The sequence below is a fragment of the Sus scrofa genome, chromosome 2, assembly GCF_054392235.1.
Source record: "Sus scrofa isolate SSC_HxYL_T2T_F1_AM1 chromosome 2, Sscrofa_HxYL_maternal_Yorkshire_Landrace_v2.0, whole genome shotgun sequence".
Lineage (NCBI taxonomy): Eukaryota > Metazoa > Chordata > Mammalia > Artiodactyla > Suidae > Sus > Sus scrofa.
The window spans coordinates 86,042,395-86,068,609 of NC_139384.1; the positions used below are offsets into that span (position 1 = coordinate 86,042,395).

General features: G+C 43.4%; 1 protein-coding gene across 36 annotated transcripts in view; it reads left to right on the top strand.

Moving 5' to 3' along the window:
* LOC110259662 (zinc finger protein 77-like) overlaps positions 1–26,215 on the top strand; it is a 62,368-nt gene that overhangs the window by 28,566 nt on the left and 7,587 nt on the right. For 3 of the 36 annotated variants that reach the window (XR_014837816.1, XM_085013340.1, XM_085013343.1), the window contains exons 1-4: positions 7,820–7,891; positions 9,491–9,748; positions 10,763–11,015; positions 12,346–12,452. Coding sequence is in view for 14 of the 36 variants with exons in the window: in XM_085013340.1 (XP_084869466.1) it covers positions 12,426–12,452 (27 nt within the window). In the remaining 22 variants the exon portion in view is untranslated. Of the gene's footprint in view, positions 1–7,819; positions 7,892–9,490; positions 9,749–10,125; positions 10,335–10,759; positions 11,016–12,060; positions 12,453–26,215 lie in introns of those variants that run through there. The other 33 variants (XM_085013345.1, XM_085013350.1, XM_085013356.1 and 30 more) reach the window with 18 other exon arrangements.

Below are 26,215 nucleotides of genomic sequence, written 5' to 3' on the forward strand. Positions count from 1 at the left end.
CATCTGAGGGATTTGTGAAAAGTTACAGTAATAAACAATCTTTATAGTGTAAGAAATCTGGGAAAGCTATCACTCTTTCCTCATCTTTTCAGAGACATAAGAGATCTCCTTATAGATGGGAAATCTGACACATGTCAGAAATCCTTCAGATATTATTTCTAGATTGCATGACATTGCATGGCGAGAAACCCTATGAATGGACAGAATGTGGGAAAGCTTTCATTCGTGGCATACAATTTAGAAAACATGTAAGAATGCACAGTGTAGCAAAACCCTATGACTGTAAGCAGCATGACAAAGCTTTATTTTGGTCCAGCTACCTTCTAGAACACATGAAACTGCACAGTGTAGCAAAACCCTATGAATGTAAGGAATGTGGGAAAGCCTGCAAGGACACATGAGTTTACACATTTAAAGGACACATGAGGATACACACTGGAGAGAAAACTTTTGTGCTTAAGGAATGTGAGAAGGACTTCTGTTATACCAGATACTTATGAAAACACACAGAGAAGTAAAATCCTTTGGATGTACAGAATGTGGGAAAGCCTTCATTACTTCCACATCCTTTTGAGAACATATGAGAACACACAGTGAACAGAAACCTGCATCAGTGTCAGCAGTGTGGGAAAGCCTTCAAGCATCTGAGATCCCTGCAAAGGCACATGATAACGCACAGTATAGAGAAACCTATGAGTGTCTGAAGTGTGGAAAAGCCTTCAGGTATGCCCTGTCTCTGAAAAGAGAGATGAGAACACACAGTAAAGAGAAATCATATGAATGTTAGCTGTGTGAAAAAGCCCACCAGTGTCTCATATCCCTGCAGAGACACCTGAAGACACATACTGGAGTAAAACTTGAATCCAAGGACAGTGGGAAAGCCATTATTGTTTCTTAAAACTTACAAGTGTAAATAACATGCTGTCAAGAACTCTTATGAGTGGAGGTGTTCCCATCATGGCTCAGTGGGTTAAGAACCCAACTAGTGTCCATGAGGATGCAGGTTTGATCCCTGGCCTTGCTCAATGGGTTAAGGATTGGGCATTGCCCTGAGCTGTGGTGTAGGTTGAAGATGTGCCTTGGATCTTGAATTGCTGTGGCTGTATGCCAGCAGCTGTATCTTTGATTTGACCCCTAGCCTGGGAATTTGCTTACAGATGTGGCTCTACAAAGGAAAGGAGAAAAAAAAAAAGAACTCTTATGAACGTAAAAAAAATGTGGGAAACTTTTCCTTTGGAAGAGCCTCATCCTCAACAGGGTACCCAGTATATTAATTTCTACTGCACATTGCCGACCTGAACACTTAAGTAATAACCATCCCTCCATGTTCACTTCATCTGTACTACTTGTATTTTGTTATCTCTGACTTTATTTATTTATTTAATTTTTTTTTTTTAGGGGCATAGTTGTGGCATATGGAAGTTTCCCAGGCTAGGGTTCAGCTCAGAGCTACAGCCAGAGCAGTGCCAGATCTGTGACCTACACCATAGCTCACAGAAACACTAGATCCTTAACTCACTGAGCGAAGTCAGGGATCAAACCTCCATCCTCACTGATACATGTCAGGTTTTTTTCTGCTGAGCCACAACAGGAATTCCTGTTATCTTTGACTTTAATTTTAATTGTACAGTCATAAAAACCTTGTCTAATTTCTCCATTAGAATGTCTTTGAACCTAGAGACATTCTAGGTGTTTTTTGTTTTTTCCTTTTTAGGGCTGCACCCTCAGCATATGGAGGTTACTAGGCTAGGGGTTGAACCAGAGATACAGCTGCTGGCCTACACCATAGCTGCAGCAATGCGGGATCCGAGCCATGTCTGAGATCTACACCACATTTCATGGCAACGCCAGATCCTTAACACACTGGGTGAGGCCAAGGATGGAAACTGCATCCTCATAGATCCCAGTCACATTCATTTACCGCTGAGCCATGAGGGGAACGCCTACCCTAGGGGTATTAAGTGGCTTTTGGCTTGTGGGTTTTTTTTTTTTTCCATGCATAAATTGGTATAACTTACTTTTTATTTATTAAAAATTTTTATTGTAGTTGATTTACAATGTTCTGTCAGTTTCTTCTGTACAGCAAAGTCACCCAGTTTTGTATTCTTTTTCTCACATCATCCTCCATTATGTTCCATCACAAGTGGTTAGAGTTCCTTGTGCTATACAGCAGGAGCTCTTTTCTTTTCTTTTCTTTCTTTCTTTCTTTCTTTCTTTCTTTCTTTCTTTCTTTCTTTCTTTCTTTCTTTCTTTCTTTCTTTCTTTCTCTCTTTCTTTCTTTTTTGACTTTTTGCCATTTTCTTGGGCTGCTCTCTCGGCATATGGAGGTTCCCAGGCTAGGGGTCGAATTGGAGCTGTAGCCACCAGCCTACGCCAGAGCCACAGCAACACGGGATCCGTGCCGCGTCTGCAGCCTATACTACAGCTCATGGCAACACGGATCGTTAATCCACTGAGCAAGGGCAGGGATCAAACCTGCAACCTCATGGTTCCTAGTCGGATTCGTTAACCACTGCGCCACGACGGGAACTCCAGGAGCTCATTTCTTATCCACTCCAAATGCAAAAATTTGCATCTACTAACTTCAAACTCCCCATCCGTCCCACTCCCTCCCCCTCCTCCTTTGGCAACCACAAGTCTGTTCTCCACATCCATGAGTTTGTTTTCCATTTTTTTTTTCTTTTCTTTTTCTTTTTCTTTTTTTTTTTTTTTTTTTTTTTTGGTCTTTTTGCCTTTTCTAGGGACGCTCCCATGGCATATGGAGGTTCCCAGGCTAGGAGTTGAATAGGAGCTGTACACATCCATGAGTTTGTTTCTCTTCTGTAGGTAGGTTCATTTGTGCCATATATTAGATTCCAGATATAAGTGATATCATATGGTATTTGGCTTTCTCTTTCTGACTTACTTCATTTAATATGAGTCTCTAGTTCCACCCATGCTACTGCAAATGGCAATAACTTTTTTATGGCTATTATTCCATTTTTTATGGTATTATTCCTTTGTGTATATGTGCCACGTCTTCTTAATCCATTCATCTGTCAATGGACATTTAGGTTGTTTCCATATCTCAGCTATTGAGAATAATGCTGCAATGAATGCATGGGTGCATGTAACTTGTTCAATGAAAGTTTTGTCCAGATAGATGCCCAGGAGTGGGATTGCTGGATCATATGGTAGTTCTAAATTTAGTTTTCTGACATACCTCCATACTGTTTTCCATAGTGGTTGTATCATTTTACATTCCCACCAACAGTGCAGGAGAGTTCCCTTTTCTCCACACCCTCTCTAGCATTTGCTATTTGTAGACTTACTAATGATGGCCATTCTGACCGGTGTGAAGATCATTTTCTTTGATCTTAGATGGGAAATTGGATAGTACATTGAGTTACAGGGAACTTGTTTGGAGTTCCCTTGTGGCATAGTGGTTAAAGGATCTGTGTTGCCACTGATATGGCCCAGGTCACTGTTGTGGCGTGGGTTTGATCCTTGGTCCCAGAAGTTCTACATTACCTCATTGTAATTTTGATTTGCATTTCTCTAAACATGCCTGTTGCTGTTCTGTATGTCTTCTTTGGGGAAATATCTATTCAGGTCTTCTGCCCATTTTTCAATTGGGTTGTCTTTTTTTTGTTGTTTTGTATGAGTTTGTATATTTTGGATATTAAGCCCTTATCGATTGCATCATTTGTAACTATTTTCTCCTATCCTATAGGTTGTCTTTTGTTTTTTTTAATATTTTCCTTTGCTGTGTAAAAGGTTGTAAGTTTGATTAGTTCCCACTGGTTTATTTTTGTTTTTATTCTATTGCCTTGAGAGACTGACCTAAGAAAATGTTTGTATGGCTTATATCAGAGAATGTTTTGCCAATGTTCTCTTCTAGGAGTTTTATGGTATCTTGTCTTATGCGTAAGTCTTTAAGCCATTTTGAGTTTATTTTTGTGCTAGGTGTGAGGTTGTGCTCTAGTTTTATTGATTTACATGCAGCTGTCTGGTTTTCCCAGCACCACTTGCTGAAGAGACTGTATTTTTCCTATTTTATATTCTTGCCTCCTTTGTCAAAGATTAATTGACCACACATGGTATAATTTTTGATGAAAAAAATTTTATCCTTTCTTTGCATTATGTTCATAGTGTGTCTGAAGCCGTAATGATCTGAAGCTGGCATTATTAAATGTCTTTCCTGGTCCTCTGTTAGAGATACTGGAATCTCCTGAGTCAAGATTTACCCTCCCATTGAGTCTTCATTACTGAAAGTTTTGGCCTCCAAGTTATTTGTTACTTGTGGATACCATATATGTGTTCCTCACAGAAATGAGTAATGATAGAAAGTCTTGGAAGATGAAAGTTTCATCTGCTTATAATTTAGCCTCTGCTCATTTTCTTTGATCTTAGATGGGAAATTGGATAGTACATTGAGTTACAGGGAACTTGTTTGGAGTTCCCTTGTGGCATAGTGGTTAAAGGATCTGTGTTGCCACTGATATGGCCCAGGTCACTTTTGTGGCGTGGGTTTGATCCTTGGTCCCAGAAGTTCTACATGCTGCAAATGCTGCCCAAAAAAAAAAAAAAAAAGAGTTCCCCTCATGGCACATTGGAAGCGAATCCAACTAGGAACCATGAAGTTGCTGGTTCAATCCCTGGCCTCAATCTGTGGGTTAAGGATCCAGTGTTGCCGTGAGCTGTGGTGTAGGTCGAAGATGAGGCTTGGATCCTGAGTTATTGTGGCTGTGGTGTAGGCCAGCAGCTATAGCTCCAATTGGACCCCTATCCAATGCCTGGGAACCTCCACATGCTGTGGGTGCAGCCCTAAAAAGCAAAAAACAAAACAAAACAAAACAAAAAAACAAAAAAAAAAACTTTGACATGAAGATTAAAGTTACTGTCCAGATGGTGAATTTCTTTCTTTCTCTTTTCTTTCTTTCTTTTCTTTCTTTCTTTTCTTTTCTTCCTTCCTTCCTTCCTTCCTTCCTTCCTTCCTTCCTTTCTTTCTTTCCTTCTTTCTTTCTTTCTTTCTTTCTTTCTTTCTTTCTTTCTTTCCTTCCTTCCTTCCTTCCTTCCTTCCTTCCTTCCTTCCTTCCTTCTTTCTTTCTTTCTTTCTTTCTTTCTTTCTTTCTTTCTTTCTTTCTTTCTTTCTTTTTAGGGCCACACCTGTGGCATATGGAAGTTCCCAGGTTAGGGGTCAAATCGGAGCTACAGCTACTGGTCTACACAACAGCCACAGCAACACAAGATCTGAGCCACATCTGCGACCTACACCACAGCTCACAGCAACACCAGATCTTTAACCCACTGAGCAAGGACAGGGATCAAACCCACATTCTCATGGATCCTAGTCAGGTTCATTACTGCTGAGCCACAACGGAACTCTGAGATTGTGAATTTCTTAATAATTTAGTATCACAACAAGCTGTAATTGTAAGAGAGCAATCTTTGTTGAGGCATAGAACAATGGCATCTGGCAGCCATTGAGGATCTCTTCTCAGACACATCCCTGCTCCACTGTTAACTTGAACTAATCTTTCTTTCTTTCTTTCTTTCTTTCTTTCTTTCTTTCTTTCTTTCTTTCTTTCTTTCTTTCTTTCTTTCTTTCTTTCCTTTCTTTCTTTCTTTCTCTTTCTTTCTGATGCCCCACAGCATATGGAGTTCCTCAGCTAGGGATCCTTTCTGAGCTGCAGTTGTGACCTACAACATAGGGGAAATACCCACTGTGTCTGGCCAGGGATCAAACCTCTGTCCCAGCGCTCCAGATATGCCACAAATCCTGTTGCGCTACAATGGGAACTCTAACTTGAATCTTCTTTGAACACTACCAGACCCACACATTCAAACAGTTATATTCAGAACAAAACCCACCAGTTGCTACCTTGTTCTCAAGGCCCCACGCTGAAATTATCTAATGATTTCAAACCCTAACAAATTTTTGCTGAATATGCACCATTCTTGTCAGTTCCCATTGAAAATTTTGACAAACAACTTTTGTAACTAACCATGGCCTTGCAGCTTTGCCTTTATAAGCTTCTTCCATTTTGCATTCAGGCAAAAACCAATTCAAGTGCTTCTTGAATCTATGCCTGCTGGGTTGCAGTCCTAACAAATCCCAAATAAATGCCTCTATTTCAGTCAGATTTCTGTTTCTGCAATGTTGGTTAGCAAGGAATAGATGAGAATTTTCAATGGGTAAAAATGTCACTTGTCCAGTAAAATTATGTACAAACCAAGAATGCCCATAGTCCTGCTGCCTTCAGCAGTCTGCTAGATAGCCTAGCCGGCGCTATGAGAAATAGGTGTAAGAAGTACAAAGGAATTGAAAAAAGTAACATCTCATGTCATAGCTGAAACAATTATGTATCTAGAACCTCAAATTCATATATAGGAACCATAAGAAAAAAGATGATTAACAGGTTTTTAGGATGCAAACTCAGTATAAAAATAAACATCATTTCATTTCCAATCGCTATGGAAAGGAGGTTGAGGATTTAATTTAAAAGATAATATGTTCAAGGAGTTCTCTGGTGAGCTAGTGGCTTAAGGCTTCTGCATTTTCACCACTGTGGCTCAGGTTGCTGCTGTGGTGCTGTGGTGCAATCCTTGGCCCAGAAACTTCCACGTGCTTCAAGTGTGGCAAAAAAAGACAAAAAAAAAAAAAAAAAAAAAAAAAAAAAAGAGAGAGAGAGAGAGGGAGAAAGAACCTGAAATAAATGTTGCAACTCTCATTTGGGGGAAAAAAAAAAAGATAATATATCCAGAATTAGAAATAAAATTAATCCTGTGTCAAATGAGTCTAGGAGTTCCCACCGCGGTGCAACGGGATCAGCAGCGTCTTGGGAGGGCTGGGACTCAAGTTCAATTCCTGGCCCAGCACAGTGGGTTAAGTAAGGATCTGGCGTTGCCGCAGCTTCATCTTAGGTAGTGACTGTGGCTCAGATCAGATCCCCTGGCCCAGGAACTCCATATGTCGCAGGGTGGCCAAAAATAAAAAAACAAAAAACAAAATAAGTCTAAGGAGGAGTTCTCTTATGGCGCATCAGGTTAAGGATCCAAGCATTGTTACCGCATTGGCTTGGGTCACTGTTTTGGCATAGGTTCAATCCCTGGCCCAGGAATTTCCACATGTTGTGGGCCAAAAAATGAACAAATAAATAAAACCCAAATGAGTCTAATCATAGTTCCCTGATAGCTTAGCGGATAAGGAATTGTCCTTGTCACTGCTGTGGTGTGTGTTCGATCCCTACCTGGGGAATTTCTGCATGCCCCAGGCATGGCCAAAAAATAAAGTCTAATGAAAGATATAAAGAGAGCTTAATGTACAAAATGTAAAATTAAGAGTTCCCGTTATGGCGCAACAAGATCGGCAGTGTCTCGGACTTCCCAGATGGCTCCAAACAAGCTCGGCAGTGTCTCTGCAGCACCAGAACCCAGGTTAACCCAGCCCAACACAGAAGGATCTGATGATGCCGGAGGTCGCAACTGTGGCTTAGATAGGACCCCTGGCCCAGGAACTCTATATGCCTTGGGGTGGCCAAAAAGGAAAAACAAAAGACCAAAGAAATGTAATTTTGTATTGGACGGTTGATATCCTGTTCTTTTAGGGAGGCAGGGCGGGGTCGGGAGGAAAAACCTTGCAGTAGGAGGGATGGGCTAGAGAGTTGCCCAATCTAGGGTCAGGAGAAACTTTGCAAACCGCCCCTTCAAGCAGCGGAGCCCCGCACCACTGTCCAATCAGATCTCGGGACCCAGGAGCACAGTCCAATCAGAGCCGGGGGCGGGCGCAATTTCGGCCCACAAGGACTTGGCGCTCAGCCCCAGGTGTGTCTCCTCCATCGTTCTCATCTGCCCAGGTCGCGGAGCCACGGCGAGGACGCCCGGGAGAGCCCAGAGCAAGGCGGATATGGTGAGTGCCCGGGTCTTGGCCGCAAACTTGGAGGGTTTGGTTCGAACTGGCTGGAACTCGCAGGAGCTCACGGGTCTACCCCCTGGATCTCCCCAGCTACCACCCTAATTAGCCCTTCTCTCTGGAGTGGCGTCATGGCGTCCCCTACCGTCCCTAGGCTGGGGTCGGAGAGAGGACGGGACTTGGGGGCGGGGGGGAGGTTGGGGTGGCTGTAGGGGACCCATCCATCCCTGGACCTGACCGTTTCGCTTACACTGTCGCTTAAGCTTTCAGTAAAGGTAAAATAACAGATCCTTTCCCCCTTTCCTTCCATTTAGAGTAGTTAGTTCCTCAGGTCTGTTTGCCTCCTGGTGCGGACTGTGTCGTTCTGATTCGTGTTGTTCTGGGGCTCAATTTGGGAACCCGCCGGGAAGATTCTCAGGATTGTTCTGTCTTCCCTGCAGTTGTGGGGGAAATGCAGAAAGTTCCACACAATATAGTGAACTGGATGAAGAGATGTGTTCAGTGAAATGGTAGTGACTCTTCCTTACAAGGTGCAGAGTTCGTGACACTCAGAACCTGTGCCATTTTGTGTTAATACGTGGGAGCGAGATTAATGAAAATTCCATAAAATATAACTTGTGAAAGCGAGTCTGGAGTTCCGCCTATGTTGCGCAGTGGGTTAAGAATCCAGCTGCAGAGGCTCTGGTTGCTGAGAAGGTGGGGTTGAATCCCAGCCCCTTGCAATGGGTTATATCATCCAGCGCTGCCACACTTGCAGCCTTTGACAAAACTGGCCCTGGCAACTTTCATAAGCCCTGAGTGCGGCCATGAATTTTTTTATGGGGGGGAGCATATTTCATTTTTTTTTTAAATTGTTATGGTTGATTTACGGCCATACAATTAAAAAATAAAGCCAGACATGTTCAATTCTGATTTACTTACTTTATCTTATCGTCAGGATATTAGTGAACGAAACCTGTCTTCTGAAAGGGATAACAGTATTCAGTTATTGAAACCATAAAAGTGCCCTAGAATTTCTGAATTTCCCTCCCCTGTGGTTATCTGTGAACGCAGGAGGAAGCAGTGATCCTGCGGATTCTCATTTACACACTGGGTCAGTGATCCTGCGAGTTCTCATACACACACTGTCTCCTGTAAATAACACTTTTGGTGCTTGAAGCAGGTGCATCATCTGGGGTGGGGACAAGCTGAGCTGTCAGGGAGGGGGAAAGGCAGGTGTCTTGGGGCCTTGTGTCCCTCCCCCACCCCATGCGGGTGGCCTCCCAACCGTAGAATTGATGCTGGAAAGATTACAGGAATCTGGATTCTTCTTCACTGAGCTGAAGAATGCATTTTGCAAACACAGGCAGCAAGCAAAGTCTTTATTATAGGAAAGCAAAGAGCTCCCAGAACAGCTGGGAGGGGGAAGAAGAGTCCCCTTCTCTATTGTCTTATAGGGGTTTTTATCCCTTAAAGATGGGGGTACCAACATGGACTCCAGAGAGATGTGGTTTTCTCCCATTGGCCTTGCCTAGTTACCTATGTCAGTCTTTTGGGGTCTTAGGGGTGGAAATGTCCCATAAGTCTCATGGTTTCTTTGCCCTTCTCTTCCCACAGACTGAGTCACAGTCGGTTAGAGATTAATGTCCATCTGGGCATAGATACACTCCCTATAGTAAACAAAGCCTGTGGGGATGTTATCCCCTGGAGCCCTTAAGCCACAAATGTTAATCAATGGCCATATCAAAGAATGCATCAAAGCCCATGCTCCTATGCTGACTGCCTGAGTTATTATTCTGCCTCAGAACCACCGAGGAAACTGCTGATGCCTCGAGTTTTAGGGGAGGGGATCTCTCTGCAGAAGTGCTGGGGGCGGTGAGTACTCTTTGAGGTGTACCCATGGTTATCAGGCTATTTCTATGTTTTTTGCTTGTTTTGCTTTTTAGGGCCGCATCTTCGGCATATGTTGGTTCCCAGGACAGGAGTCAAATGGAGCTGTAGCTGCTGGCCTACACCACAGCTCACGGCAACGCCAGATCCTTAGCCCACTGAGCAAGGCCAGGGATTGAACCCACGTCCTCATGGATGCTAGTCAGATTTGTTTCTGCTGAGCCATGATGGGAACTCTGTCAGGCTATTTCTAAATTATCCATGTGATTTTGCATTAAGTTAATAATGCTGATATAACTTGACTATTCCTAGACATATGCCTCTCATTTCAGTTTTTGGAAGTAGTTTTTCATAAATTTCAGAACCAATGAGTTCTCGCTGTGGCACAGTGGGTTTGATCTCAGAGAGACAGCAGGAGTGATGGCTTGAAGCGAGATCTTAATTCCCTGCTCAGGAATTGAACCTGGGCAGCCTGGCAGCTAAACCAGCTAGAGACCAGAAGCAGAATTACCCTGATCCTTCCCCCTGTTGAAGCAAGAATGTTTCAAGGAGGCAAAAACTGTGACAACAGGTATGAAGTTTATTGTTAGGGTCACAGTGCAAGTGGGAGAGCACACAAGAGAAGTAGTTTATTTAGTCATGAAGCAAAGAAATAATACACACCCCTAAAGAGGGGTGTGGGTGCCAGCATCCCCCTGAGTGAGGAGTGCACCCGAGAGGTGATTCAAATCACTTCTATGCACAGTTCTTCTGGGTCTTTGTTTACCTTTAGCCAATTATCTTGTTTTATTTCTCACACCTGCCTGGACATAGGACCCTGCCCAGTATGTGTGCGCGTTTTTGGCAGAGATGGATTCCAAAGCAGAGGGTGGACTTATTCTGGCCTGGTGTCCCCTGGCTTTTTGACCTCTAGGAGTCATACCGCACATGTGTAATTGGGGAGATCGCCTTGACCCCAGGAGTGATTAATGTGGTCTTCTTATCTTTCTACTCCAGCAGAGCTCAGCTCCTGTAATTAACTTTTTCCTTGACGTGTCAAAGAGCAGCAAGGCCCAATTTACTCGCCCTTACAAGTCCCAGCCGTTCTCAGTCCAGGGGCCCATCTACCTCCTGCCTCATGTTATCCATCTGACTCCAGCAGCTTGGATCGCAGTGGAGGCACGGATTCCAGGTGTCGCGGGTTAAAGGATCTAGCATTGCCACAGCTGCAGCTCGGATTCAGTCCCTGACCAGGAACTTCCATATCCCACTGGTGTGTCCATTTAAAAAATTAAACCAAAAAAACCCAACCTGCTTGTGGATATAATGGGATTTTATTATAACTGTACTTCTATTTGGGAGAGTTGCTATTATGAAGGCGTTGCGTCTCCTTTCAGAGAACAAGCACCATCTCTCAATTTTTCCTTTCTTCTTTGATGGCATTAAGTAACACTTTATAATTTTTCTATTAAGTTCAATTTATGTCCTTCATTAGAGATTGTGTTAAAAAAAAGCAAACAACAAACTACAGCTCTCCTCTGTCTTTCTCTCACACAGAACATTTCACTTCTGGTCATCAGAGGTGAGGGGGTTCCCACGTCAAGCAATTATTATTTTTTTAAGACTTTATTGAAGTATAGTTGATTTACAGTTTTAATTTCTGTTGTAAAGCACAGCAACTCAGTTATACATGCATATATATATATATATATATATTCTTTTCCATTATGGTTTATCACAAGACATTGAATATAATTCCCTGTGCTATAAAGTAGGATCTTCTTCTTTATCCATTCAGTATATAATGGCATCTGCTAATTCCAAACTCTCAGTCCTCCCCCTTCACCCCTCACCCAACCACAAGCCTCTTCTCTATGTGAGTCAGTTTCTGTGTTGTAGATAAATTCATTTGTGTCATATTTTAGATGCCACATGTAAGTGATGTCATATTTGTCTTTCTCTGACTTCACTTTGTATGATGATCTCTAGGTCCATCCATGTTGCTGCAAATGGCATATTTCTTTCTGTTTTATGGATGAGTAATATTACATTTTATTCATTTATTTTATTGGCTGTTGTAAATAGTGCAGCTGTGAACATGGGGAGTGCATGTATCTTTTTTTTCTTTTGCTTTTTAGGGCTGCACTGGAGGTATATGGAAGTTCCCAGGCTAGGGGTCAAATCAGAGCTGCAGCTGCTGGTCTACGCCACGGCCATAGCAACTCTGGATCCAGCCACATCGGTGACCCACACCACAGCTCAGGGCAACGCTGGATCCTCAACCCACTGAGCAAGGCTAGGGATTGAACCCACATCCTCATGGATACTGACAGTTTCATTACCTCTGAGCCACAACAGGAACTCCTATTTTTTTTTTTTTTAATTGGAGTGTAATTGATTTACATTATTGTGTTAGTTTCAGGTATATACTATGGCAATTCAGTTATACACACATACACAACACATACGTATACACAGAAACACACACCTTTTTCAGATTCTCTTCTCTTATAGGTTATTACAAAATACTGAGTATACTCAGAGCTCCCTGGTGGCTCAGTGGGCTAATGATCTGGTGTTGTCACTTAACAACTGTGGTGCAGGTTCAGTCTCTGGCCTGGGAACTTCTGCCTGCTCTGGGTATGGCCAACAAAAAAGAAACACCCTCACCCCCCAAGGAAATATGGGATATACTTCTTTGTGCTATACGGTAGGTTGTTGTCGGTTATCTGTTTTAGAACATTGTAGTGTGTGTGTGTTAATGCCAAACCCCTAATTCATCCCTCCCCCCCATAAATTTCCCCTTTCCTTTTTGGTAACCATAAGTTAGTTTTCTATGTCTGTGAGTCTTTTTCTGTTCTGGAAATAAGTTCATTTGTAGCTTTTTTTTTGGGGGGGTGGTCTTTTTGCCTTTTCTAGGGCTGTACCCGTGGCATATGGAGGTTCCCAGGCTAGGGGTCTAATAGGAGCTGTAGCCACCGGCCTTCCTAGAGCTACAGCAACATGGGATCCAAGCCTCGTCTGCAACCTGCACCACAGCTCACGGCAACCCCGAATCCCCAACCCACTGAGCAAGGCTGGGGATTGATCTCGCAACCTCATCATTCCTAGTTAGATTGGTCAGCCACTGAGCCACGACGGGAACTCCAAGCTTTTTTTTTTTTTTTTTTTTAAATTTCATATATAAGTGATAATATATGATACTTGCCTTTCTCTGCCTGGCCTGCTTCTTTTAGTATGATAGTCTCTAGGTCCATCCATGTTGTTGCAAGTAGCATTATTTTGTCTTTTTTTATGGCTAATATTCCATTGTATATATGTACCACATCTTCTTTATCCATTCGTCTATTGATGGGCATTTCGGTTGCTTCTGTGTCTTGTCTATTGTAAATAGTGCTGCAAGGAACATTGTGGTGTATGTCTTTTTGAATTGTGGTTTTCTCTGGGTACTTCCAAGGAGTGGGATTGCAGGATGGTTTGGTAGCTCTATTTTTAGTTATTTAAGGAACTGTTCTCCATAGTAGCTGTACCAGTTCACATTCCCACCAGCAGTGTAGGAGGGTTCCCAGAAGGTTATTACTTTGATTCAGTTTCTTTCATAGATTTAGGACTATTTAGACTTAGCTATTCCTGTGTGAGTTCTCACAGAGGTGTCTTTCAAGAAATAGGGTCATTCCGTCTAGGTTGTTAAATCTGGGGGCAAACTTATTTGTACTGTTCCATTATTATCCTTTCAACATCCAGGGATGGGTAATGACAGTCCCTGTTTCATTGCTATAGTTCTCATTTCTGTGTTCTCTATTTTTTTCCCTAGGTAGCCTATGATCTTATCGATCTCTTCAAAGAACCAGCTTTAGTTTAGTTGATGTTCTCTGTTGATTTCTTATTTCAGATTTTATTTATATCTGTGCCAGATTTTAGTGTTTTTGGGATTTTTTTGTTTGTATTTAATTCGACCTTTTCTTAGTTTCTGAAGGCAGTAGTTTAAATGATTGATTTTTGATTTTGCTTCTTTTCTAATATATCCTTTCAGTGCTAGTTTCCTTCCAAGCATTGCTTTCACTGTATCCCTCAACTTTTGATAAGTTGGATTTTCTTCTCTTTTTTTGGCCACCCCACTGGCATGTGGAAGTTCTTGAGCTAGGGATCAAGCCTATCCACAGCTATGACAATGCTGGCTCCTTAACCTGCTGAGCCGTGAAGGAATCAGTTTTATTTTGATTTTTCATTTAGTTCAATTTTTTTTTTTTAATTTCTCTAGAGACTTCTTCTGTGATCCGTTTGCTGTTTATAATTTGGTTGTTTGATCTCTAAGTATTTTGGTGACTTTCCAGCTATCTTTATGTCATTTCCAATTTTTCTTTTTTTGCCTGCACCTCCAACAGGTGGGAATTTCTGGCCCAGGGATTGAACCTGCACCACAGCGGTGACCCAAGCCACAGCAATGACCATGCTGGATCCTTAACCCTCTACACCACCAGGGAACTCCCTGTTATTTCCAGTTCAATTACACTGTAGTCGAAGTGCATCCGTTATGATTTCTATGTTTTTAAATTTATTAGGGGAAATCCCCATTGTGGCACAGTGAAAACGAATCCAGGTAGTATCCATGAGATTGCAGGGTTTTTTTTTCTTTTTTTTTTTTTTTTTTTGTCTTTTTGCCATTTCTTGGGCCGCTCCTGTGGCATATGGAGGTTCCCAGGCTAGGGGTCTAATCGAAGCTGTAGCCACCGGCCTAAGCCAGAGCCACAGCAACTCGAGATCGGAGCCGTGTCGGCAACCTACACCACAGCTCACGGCAACGCCAGATCCTTAACCCACTGAGCAAGGCCAGGGATCGAACCTGCAACCTCATGGTTCCTAGTCAGATTTGTTAACCACTGAGCCACAACGGGAACTCCCGAGATTGCAGGTTTGATCCCTAGCCTCCTTCAGTGGTTTGAGGATCCAGCGTTGCTGTGAGCTTTGGTGTTGGTCACAGACTCAGATTGGATTCCGAGTTGCTGTGGCTCCAATTTGACCCCTAGCCTGGCAACTTCCATATGCTGTGGGTGTGGCTCTAAAAAGAAAAAAAAAAAACATTTATTAGAGTTTGTTTTATGGCATAAGAGGCGGCCTTTTTTGCTGAAGTTCCCATGTACACTTGAGAGGAATATATATTCTGCTGTCATTGGATGAAGCCGTCTGTAGTTTGAATTATATTCAGCTATAGATGGAGCTGTTGTGTTCATTTAGGTCTTTACTCACTTTTTTGCCTATAGGATCTGTCATTTCTGATAGAGATGTGTTGAAGTCTCAAATATCTTTTTTTTCTTTTTTTTGTCTTTTTGTCCTTTCTAGGGCTGCATCCACGGCATATGGAGGTTCCTAGGCTAGGGGTTGAGTTGGAGCTGTAGCCGCCAGCCCAAGCCAGAGCCACAGCAACTCAGAGTCCTAGCCACGTCTGCAGCCTACACCACAGCTCATGGCAACGTCTGATCCTTAACCCACTGAGCATAGCCAGGGATTGAACCCACAACCTCATGGTTCCTAGTCAGATTCACTTCTGCTGTGCCACAACGATGGGAACTCCTCAAATATCCTTAATAGTGGATTCATTCATTTCTCCTTGCAGTTTTATCACTTTTTGTGTCTTGTATGTTGACTTTGTTGTTAGGCAAAAACATATGAAGGATTGTTACATCTTCTTGGAGGACTGATGCCTTCATCGTCATATAATGCCTGGCTTTATCCCTGATAATTTCCCTTCCTCTGGAATCTGCTCTTTGTGACATATAGCTACTCCAGTTTTCTTTGGATTGGTGTTAGCATGGTATGTCTTTCTCCATCCATTTCCTTTTATTTAAATTCCTTTTATATTTAAAGGGGATTTCCTGGAGTTCCCTGATGGAAACTCTATGATGGTTAAGGATTTAGTGTTGTCACTGCTGTGACTTGAGTCCAATCCCTGGCCTGAGAATTTTAGCATGCCGTGGGCTGCAGCCAAAAATAGGTAAATAAAGAGTTTCTTGTAGACAACCCATAACTGGGTCTTCTTTCCTTGATCCTCTCTGACAGTTCCTGTGTAGGCGCCACGGGGGTCTTATCTAAGGGATGCACAAGGAGAAGCAGGGGAGGTTCTTGATCACAAGGGCCACTGGTGAAGTCATATCAGAAACTTAGGTTTGCTTGGGACTCTGGTGGCTGCTGTCTAAGGCATGGACAGGGTCAGCTCAAGGACCCTGAAGGCTGCTTGGCCAAACAGAATGGATACCAGGGCAGCAGTACCATGGAGCAGCTGAGCTAAACTCTTGACAATCTGTCCTGTGATGCTTCAGTGTCAGCTAGAGCAATCCTTTAAGTAGCATTTATGTCCAAGGACGTGATATGAGGCCATTGTAAAGCACATTCAGGAGTTGCCCTTGTGGCTCATTGGTTAACAAATCCAATTAGGAACCATGAGGTTTTGAGCTCGATTCCTGGCCTCACTCAGTGGGTTAAGCATCTGGTGTTGCACTGAGCTGTGATGTATGTTGCAGATGCAGCTTCGATCCTGCGTTGCTGTGGCTGTGGTGTAGGCCAGCAGCTGTAGCTCCAATTTGACCCCTAGCCTGGGAACCTCCCTATGCCGCCACAAGTGTGGCCCTAAAAAACAAAAACAAAGTCAAGCACATTCAACCAAGGCAATGATGGTGAAGCCTATGACGAACAGATTCAATACAATTTGAAATCTTTTTGTAGCCATTGTTCCCCAGGAGATGGTGAGAGCCACAAGAACAAATCAAGGACCTCTGGGAGTGTGGAGTTTCTTTAAATATCTTAGTTATATTATGCATGATCTGTTTAAGATGCCTTCTGGAGGTTGGCAAGGGACAGACTTCACCCTGTTCAGCCAATAGGATATCTAACGCCACTTTTTAAAATTTTTACTTTTGGCCAGGCCCATAGCATGTGAAGTTCTTGGGCCAGGGACGAACTCGTGCTACCCCATGACCCCAGCCATGCTGTAACAATGCCAGATCACTTAACTACTTGGCTGTCAGGGAACTCCCCAACTCCACTTGGTCAGTCCTCACCGTTTGTGCTAGTGAGCCCTGTTGTTGCTGCGTCAGAATCAGTGTTTGGTAGAGTGTCTGCATTTCATTGTTTAGGGTGGCTGATTATTTCCCAGTGGCCTTAGTGCCTGTTCCTAAGCCTGCCCGTCCACTAGTGATGGCCATTCCCAACAGAGATAAGAAAGGTCCTCCTGGTATGTGAGTAGGACATCTGAGGTGGAAAAGTGCCACGAGGGTGAAGGGTGCTGGGATATGAAAGGTAACAGGATTATAATCCTAGGGGTTCTCTCCATGGATACACTGTGGACTGGGCAGGGTGCTGTGGACTTGCTCCTGGTCTCTGGAGCCAGGTCCACAGTAGAATCTGAATAAAGTGTTATGTATCCTTTGAGGGCAGTGAGTTTACAGGGTGAGGCAGTCTCTGTCCTTGAGGATAATTGGTAGCCTTTAGAAAGTACTACCATGGAGGAGGGGTTCCCTGGTGGCTCAGTGGGTTAAGGATACATCGTTACCGCTGTGGCTCAGGTTCCAATCCTGGCCTGGGAACTTCCACATGCCACAGGTGCAGCCAAAAAAAAAAAGTACCACCTTGGAGGAAAGGGTTGATTATCTGATGCTTACCTCAGGGTACCCGTCTGGGGTCCTGCTGAGGGGTTTGCTTTAACTCACATGAGCCTCAAGATATTTGGGGGGAAGTTCCTGCAGTGGGTTAAGGATCTGGGTTGCTGCCCCTGTGGTGTAAGTAGCAGCTGTGGCTCAGAGTCCCTTCCTGGCCCATGAACGTCCATGTGCCACAGGTGTGGGGAGTTAGCCTGTAGTCATTGTGAAGAGCTGCGGGGTCACGCCTGGGGATGTATGTGTGTCCCTCGGGGAGACAGACCCAACATCCTTTCTCTTGCAAGTCCAGGGCTAATGTCGGAGGTTTGCACAAATATATTTGTCATGCCAGGTGTGGCCCACTTGGTCAACGTGTGGTAGGGGTCACAGTACAATGAGGAGGGGCTTGTGTAGCAGATGGGGGGAAGGAAGGTGGCGATTTTGAGTGCAAGACAGGTGCTGGTGGCAGCCGTGATGACAGGGAGTCAGATCTCTGTGGGTGCATCAGGCCATAAATAACCTACAGGTCACTTGGTGAACATGGCAACAAGAGGTCCCTGACCCTAGGATCTCCAGGCCAAGCTGGGGGTGTTGCAGGGAAGTGCCTCCCCCACCCTCCCCATGGCTGCTGGGGGTTAGAACACGTACAAGGCTTGGCTTGCTGTGAAGGTGCAGTGACCTTACTGGGGCCATGCAGTTGGAGGGAACTTACTAAATATTTTCAGAGGCAAGCAACTATTTCAGAAAAACAGTCCTCTTTAGGGCCCTCAGCATCCATCAGCTGGTGGCATTAGTGCAGCTGGACCTTGAGGTTGACCATCAGATTTGTCTCTTCCTTCGTGATGTGAAGGTGACCCAGGAGGGGAATGCCCCACTGTCCAGAGGGGTGGGAAGCATCCTTACCCTCGTAATTTGCTCAAGTTGTGATGTCACCCTCTGAGGCATTGGTGTGCTTGGGGGTGGGGGGCTTCCCAGGTGGAGACCCACGCAGGGCAGAGCGGCCAAGAGTGGGGAGGTTCTGAGCAGATGTGCTGGAGGCCGGGGGCAGGGCATGGTGATAAGCATGGCTGTGCAGGTGGCTGAGTGGATCCATCAGTAGGTCAGCAAGTTGCACCATGGAGAGGGGCGTGCAGTGTCCATGACCGTGCCTGGTGGGGGCTCCATCCATGGTGCCCACAGGTTCTGGGCACCCTGAATGGGCTAACTGTAGGGACATCTGTAGGCTCCAAGAGTCCCCGAGCAACCCAGCCATCCAGGCTGTACACAGTGAGAGCCACACCAAGGAGAGTCAGGTTTGCCCTTGACTTGCTGGGACCTCTGTGGAGCTGAGCCACGTGGATCCTGACCAGTGGCAGAGTGTAGCTGCTTTGGAACAAGAGGCCACTTATCTCTTGTTTAAGGTGGGGCAGGAACCTGGCTGCTGATGAACCACTGAGCTCCGAACTTCCCTTGTATCTGATTTCCTAACAACACCAGCATCTGCTGGGTGGAACTCCTTTCTCTGAGATCCAGACAAGTTCCACTAGTAGATCCTGGAGCTATAATTACAACCTCTTGCAAAATTTTTTTCCCCATTTTTAAAAAGTTTTAATGATGTATAGTTGATTTACAATATTGTGATAATTTCTGCTGTACAACAAAGTGATTCACACACACACACACACATATATATATATACACACACACATATTCATTCTTTTTCAGATTATTTTTCCCAAATAAACTATTGTTGCAGGACTTACATACAGGGAGACAGGATACCGAGGCCAGGACGCAGTGTTTATTCCTGCCAGCAATGGCTCAGCGGATTCATATCCAAAGGCTGAGCCCCGAATGCAGAGGGGCGCTGTCTTATATACCCTCTGTTATTTTTTCTTTTACATTCTGGTCCCTTTGTCCCCCTTATAAGGTAACACACATTCTGTAATTTCTGAGGGGACAGTTATAGATATGCTTGTGCCCATGGATTCAGGTTATGTTACATTGTTACAAAACTGTGCTGGCCAGGAGCTGATGTTGCATGTTGCCTTCCCTTTGTTCTGGGAGGGCCCTTTCTCCTCCCCATTACACTATCACAGAATATTGGCTGGAGTTGCTTGTGCTATAAGCAGGTTCCCACTGTGGATGGTATTAGGGTGTGTTCTAATTAGATTCTTTTACATGCAGCTGTCCAGTCTTCCTAGCACCAATCATTGAAGGGACTGTCTTTTCTCCATTGCATATTCTTGCCTCCTTTGTCGTAGATTAATTGACCGTAGGTGTGTGGGCTTAATTCTGGGCTTTCTATCCTGTTCCATTGATATTTCTGTGTGTGTCCCAGTGCCATACTGTTTTGATGACTGTAGCTTTGTAGTTTAGTCTGAAGCCAGGAAGCCTGATTCCTCCAGCTCCATTTCTCTTTCTCAGGATTGCTTTGGCTCTTGGGGGTCTTTTTTGCTTCCAAACAAACTTGAAAATATTTTGTTCTAATTCTGTGAAAAATGTCATTGGTAATTTGTTACGGATTGCATTGAATCTGTAGATTTCCTTGGGTCATATAGTCATTTTGACAGTATCAATTCTTCCAATCCAAGAGCATGGTATATGTTTCTGTCTGTGTCATCTTTGATTTTTTTCATTAGCATCTTATGTTTTCAGAGTACAGGTCTTTTGTCTCTTTAGGTAGGTTTATTCCTAGGTATTTTATTCTTTTTGATGCAATGATAAATGGGATTGTTTTCCTAATTTAATTATTAATTAATTAATTTTCCTTTTTAGGGCCTCACCCACAGCATATGGAGGTTCCCAGGCTAGAGGTCAAGTTGGAGCTACAGCCGCCAGCCTACACCAAAGGTGCAGCAATGCAGGATCTGAGCCACATCTAGACCTACACCACAAGCTCCAGCAACACTGGATCCCTGACCCACTGAGCGAAGCCACAGATTGAACCCAAATCCTCATGGATACTAGTCTGATTCGTTTCCCCTGCGCCACCTTGGGAACTCCCCTAATTTCTCTTTCTGATCTTTCCTTATTAGTATATAGAAATGCAATTGATTTCTGTGTATTAATTTTATATCCTGCAAATTTTCTGAATTCATTTATGAGCTTCAACAGTTTTCTGGTAGGGTCTTTAGTACTTTCTATGTACAGTATTACATTGTCTGCAAACAGTGATAATTTTACTTCTTCTTTTCCAATTTGGATTCCCTTTATTCTTTTCCTCTCTGTTTGCCATGGCTAGGACTTCCAAAATTATGTTGAATAAAAGTGGCGAGAATGGACACACTTGTCTTATTCCTGATCTTAGCGAAAAAAGTCTTTTAGCTTTTCACCATTAGCTGTGGGTTTGTCATACATGGCCTTATTATGTTGAGGTAGGTTCCCTCTATGTGCACTTTCTGGTGGGTTTTTATCATAATGGGTGTTGGATTTTGTCAAAAGCTTTTTCTCAGTTTATTGAGATGAGCACATGGTTTTTTTTTTTTTTGTTTTTTTTTTGTCTTTTTGCTGTTTCTTTGGGCCACTCCCGTGGTATATGGAGATTCCCAGGCTAGGGGTCCAATCGGAGCTGTAGCTGCCAGCCTACGCCAGAGCCACAGCAACGCGGGATCCGAGCCGCGTCTGCAACCTACACCACAGCTCACGGCAACGCCGGATCGTTAACCCACTGAGCAAGGGCAGGGACCGAACCCGCAACCTCATGGTTCCTAGTCCGATTCGTTAACCACTGCGCCACGACGGGAACTCCAGCATATGGTTTTTACTCCTCAGTTTGTTAATGTGTATCACACTGATTGATTTGCAGATATTTGTATCCCTGGGATAAATCCCACTTGGTCATGGTGTATGATCCTTTTACTGTATTGCTGGATTTGGTTTGCTAGTATTTTGTTGAGGATTTTTACATCTATGTTCATCAGTTATATTGGCCTGTGATTTTCTTTTTTTGTGGTATCTTTGTCTGGTTTTGGTATCAGGGTGATGGTGGTCTCATTGAATGAGTTTGGGAATATTCCTTCCTCTGAAAGAAAGAGGAGTTTGGGAAGTTTCAGAAGGATAGGTGTTAAATTCTTCTATAAATGTTTGATAGAATTCATTTGTGAAGACATCTGGGCCTGGACTTCAGTTTGTTGGAAGTTTATAATTTTTTTTTCCTTTTCACAGCTGCATCTGTGGCATATGGAAGTTCTCAAGCCAGGGGTTGAATCGGAGCTGCAGCTGAGGCTTATGCCACAGCTGTGGTAATGTGGGTTTCTTAACCCATTGAGCAAGGCCAGGGATTGAACCCATCCTCACTGAGACTATGTTGGGTCCTTAACCTGCTGATCCACGAGGGGAGGTCCAAACTCCTCTTTCTCTTTCTCTTTTCTTTTCTTTCTTTGGCTGTACCTATGGCATGTGGAAGTTCCCAGGCTAGGGGTCCAATTGGAGCTACAGCTGCTGGCCTACACCACAGCCACAGCAACTCAGGATCCAAGCCTGAGTCTGCAACCTTCATGGTAGGCTCACAGCAACACGTGATCCTTAACCCACTGAGTGAGGCCAGGGATCAAACCCGCATCTTCATGGATCCTAGTCAGGTTCATTAACCACTGAGCCATGAAGGGAACTCCCTTATTTATTTATTTTTTATGTTTTATGGCTGCACCCGTGGCATATGGGAGTTCCCAGGCCAGGGGTTGAATATGAGCTGTAGCTATGGCAATGCTAGAACCTTTAACCCACTGTGCTGGGCTGGGACCGGAGACCCACTGTGTCTTTGCAGTGACAGAGCCACTGCTGTTGGATTCTTTTTTTTTTTTTTTTTTTTTTTTTTTTTGTTGTTGTTGCTATTTCTTGGGCCGCTCCCGCGGCATATGGAGGTTCCCAGGCTAGGGGTTGAATCGGAGCTGTAGCCACCGGCCTACGCCAGAGCCACAGCAACGCGGGATCCGAGCCGCGTCTGCAACCTACACCACAGCTCACGGCAACGCCGGATCGTTAGCCCACTGAGCAAGGGAAGGGACCGAACCCGCAACCTCATGGTTCCTAGTTGGATTCGTTAACCGCTGCACCACGACGGGAACTCCCTGCTGTTGGATTCTTAACCCATTGCACCACAGGGGGTAATTCCCATTGGAAGTTTTTATTCAAAAAATTTTTAAAAATTAAAATATAGTTGATTTACAATATTGTGAATTTCTGCTGTATAGCAAGGTGACCCAGTCATACTTCTATATACATTCTTTTTCTCATATTATCTTCCATCATGTTCTATCCCAAAAGGTTGGATGTAGTTCCCTATGCCATACAGTTGGACCTCATTGCTTATCCATTCTAAATGTAATAGTTTACATCAACTAACCCCAAACTCCCAGTCCCTTCTCCTTCCCCTTGGCAATCACCAGTCTGTTCTCCATGTTTGTGAGTCTGTTTTTGTTCTGCAGATTGATCCATTTGGGCCACATTTTAGATTCCACATATAAGTGATACCATATGGTATTTGTACTTCTGACTTGCTTCACTTAGTATGAGAATCTTTAGTTGTATCCATGTTGCTGCAAATAGCATTATTTCATTCTTTTTTATGGCTGAGTAGTATTCCATTCTGTATATGTACCACGTCTTTTTATTTTTTTATAAAAATATATTTATTTCAACATCTAGTTTCTTTTTAAATTGAAGCTATTGGACAATTTTTTGTAATTTAAAATTCATTATCAGAGGTGGGGAAAACATTAATGAGCTATTAATTACCAACAGCAAATAAAATTATTAACCATGCATTTATAAAAGCCATGCTAAAGAGTAAAAAATTTCCAGTTATACTATTTAGCTAAATAGCCTTTAGCTTTTTATTTCTCATTTTGACATATTACACCTTTTTTACCCAGTTACTACTATGCCAAACAAAATTTTTCCAGTAAATAAGGCTTTCTTTACCACTTGTGAAATATGACTTAATGGTTATTCTTTAAAAGTTCCTGGAGTTCCCGTCGTGGCGCAGTGGTTAACGAATCCGACTAGGAACCATGAGGTTTCGGGTTCGGTCCCTGCCCTTGCTCAGTGGGTTAACCATCCGGCGTTGCCGTGAGCTGTGGTGTAGGTTGCAGACTCGGCTGGGGTCCCGCGTTGCTGTGGCTCTGGCGTAGGCTGGTGGCTACAGCTCCGATTCGACCCCTAGCCTGGGAACCTCCATATGCCGCGGGAGCGGCCCAAGAAATAGCAAAAAGACAAAAAAAAAAAAAAAAAAAGTTCCTTAAAAGAAATTTGAAATTTTAATTTTCACCATGAACCTGTTCGATCAAAAAGTATAGGGCAGAGTTCCTGTTGTGGTGCAGCAGAAATGAATCCGACTAGTATCCATGAGGATGTAGTTTCAATCCATGGCCTCACTTAGTAGGTTGGGGATCCAGTGTTACCATGAGCTGTGGTGTACATCACAGATGTGGCTCAGATCTGGCATTGCTGTGGCTGTGGTGTAGGCTGGCAGCTACAGCTCTGATTTTGACCCCTAGCCTGGGGACCTCCATATGCCACAGATTTGCCCCCCGCCCCCCCCAAAAAACATGTATCTCTTTTAAGCCAAAACACGCTTTTCACCTTAGGACAGTTCTGATTTTTACATGATTAACTTCCTTTGTCCAGAACAGGACCTCTTTTAAGCCATTATTTGAATAGAGTTCATAATCAAAACTCACTTTGCTCCACAGGATGTTTTCATTTTAGTACTTGTGCTGCAAAAAGACAAATGACTAAAAAAGAATTTGTAGCATAAATGCCAATTTACAGTAACTGTTAACAGACTTCCACACTGAACTCTAAAGGTTGCTACAGTACACATGAGAACTAACATGATTCTTCCATGTGCTCAGTCTTCATTTACTAAATAATACTGTCACTAGATCCAGAAAAGAAAGCTTAGTGGGTCCTTCCAAAGCTGCATTATTTTCCAAACGATTTTCCTCTGGTTGCAGAGCCTCTTCATCCCTTCAGTCTTTTTTACTTTATTATTATTTTATCATTTTTTAAAAATTAAATGAATTTTATTATATTACTTGTACCTAATTTTAGAACATTTCTATCCCAAACCCCCAGCCCATCCCTCCCCACCTCCACCTGTCTCCTTTGGTAACCATAAATTTCTCAAAGTCTGTGAGTCGGTTTCAGTTGTGCAAATAAGTTCGTTGTGTCCTTTTTAAAATTTCCACATATAAGTGTGTAGCACTGTCTGACTCACTTCACCTAGTGTGGTAATTTCCGGGGTCCATCCATGTTGCTGCAAATGCCATTTTGTCATTCCTTTTTATGGCTGAGTAATATTCCATTGTGTGTATGTACCACATCTTCTTTATCCACTCCTCTGTCAATGGACATTTAAGTTGCTTCTGTGTCTTGGCTGTTGTATACAGGGCTGCAATGAACCTTGGGGTACATGTATCTTTTCAAGTCATGGTTTTCTCCAGATAGATGCCCAGAAGTGGAATTGCTGATCATATGGTAATTCTATTTTTAGGTTTTTGAGGACTCTCCAAACTGTTTTTCATAGTGGTCGCACCAATTTACAATCCCACCAACAGTGTAATAGGGTTCCTTTTTCTCCACACCCTCTCCAGGTCTTATTGTTTGTAGACTTTTTTTTTGTCTTTTTGCTATTTCTTTGGGCCACTCCCGAGGCATGTGGAGGTTCCCAGGCTAGGGGTCGAATCGGAGCTGTAGCCCCTGGCCTACGCCAGAGCCACAGCAACTAGGGATCTGAGCCGCGTCTGCAACCTACACCACAGCTCACGGCAACGCCGGATGGTTAACCCACTGAGCAAGGGCAGGGACCGAACCCGCAACCTCATGGTTCCTAGTCGGATTCATTAACCACTGCGCCACGACGGGAACTCCTGTTTGTAGACTTTTTGATGATGGCCATTCTGGCTGGTGTAAGGTGGTACCTCATAGTGGTTTTGAGTTGCATTTCTCTAATAATTAGTGATGTTGAGCATCTTTTCATGTGCTTTTTTGGCCATCTGTATGTCATTTTTGGAAAACTGTCTATTTAGATCTTATGCCCATTTTTCAATGGGGTCATTTGGTTTTTTGATAATGAGCTCTAGGAGGTATTTATATATGTTGGAGAATAATTCCTTGTCAGTTGCTTCATTTGCAAATATTTTCTCCCATTCTGTGGGTTGTTTTTTCATTTTGTTTACGGTTTCCTCTGCTGTGCAAAAACTTAAAAAAAAAAGTGTTTAGCTGGGTCACATTTGTTTATATCTGTTTTTATTGTCATTACTCTAAGAGGTGGATCTGAGAAGATATTGCTGTGGTTTATGTTCAGAGAGTGTTTGGCCTATGTTTTCCTCTAAGAGTTTTATAGTATCCAGTCTTATATTTAGGTCTTTAATCCATTTTGAGTTTATTTTTATATATGGTATTAAGGAGTGTTCTAATTTCATTCTTTTACATGTAGCTGTCCAGTTTTTCCAGCACCACTTATTGAAAGGACTGTCTTTTCTTCATTGTATATTCTTGCCTCCTTTGTCATAGATTAATTGACCCTAGGTGTGTGGGTTTAATTCTGGGCCTCTAATCCTGTTTAGTCGTTTAGCTTTGGCAATATTTTCTTTCATTCTTTCTTTTTTTTTTTTAGGGCTGCACCCACGTGGCACATGGAGGTTCCCAGGCTAGGGGTCGCATCGGGGAGCTAAGCCACCAGCTTATACCACAGCCACAGCAGTGTGGGATTTGAGTGCATCTGTGACCTACATCACAGCTCACAGCAACACCGGATCCTTAATCCACTGAGCGAGGCCAGAGGTCGAACCCGCAACCTCATGGTTCCTACTCGGATTCGTTAACCATTGAGCCACGACGGGAACTTTTTTTTTTT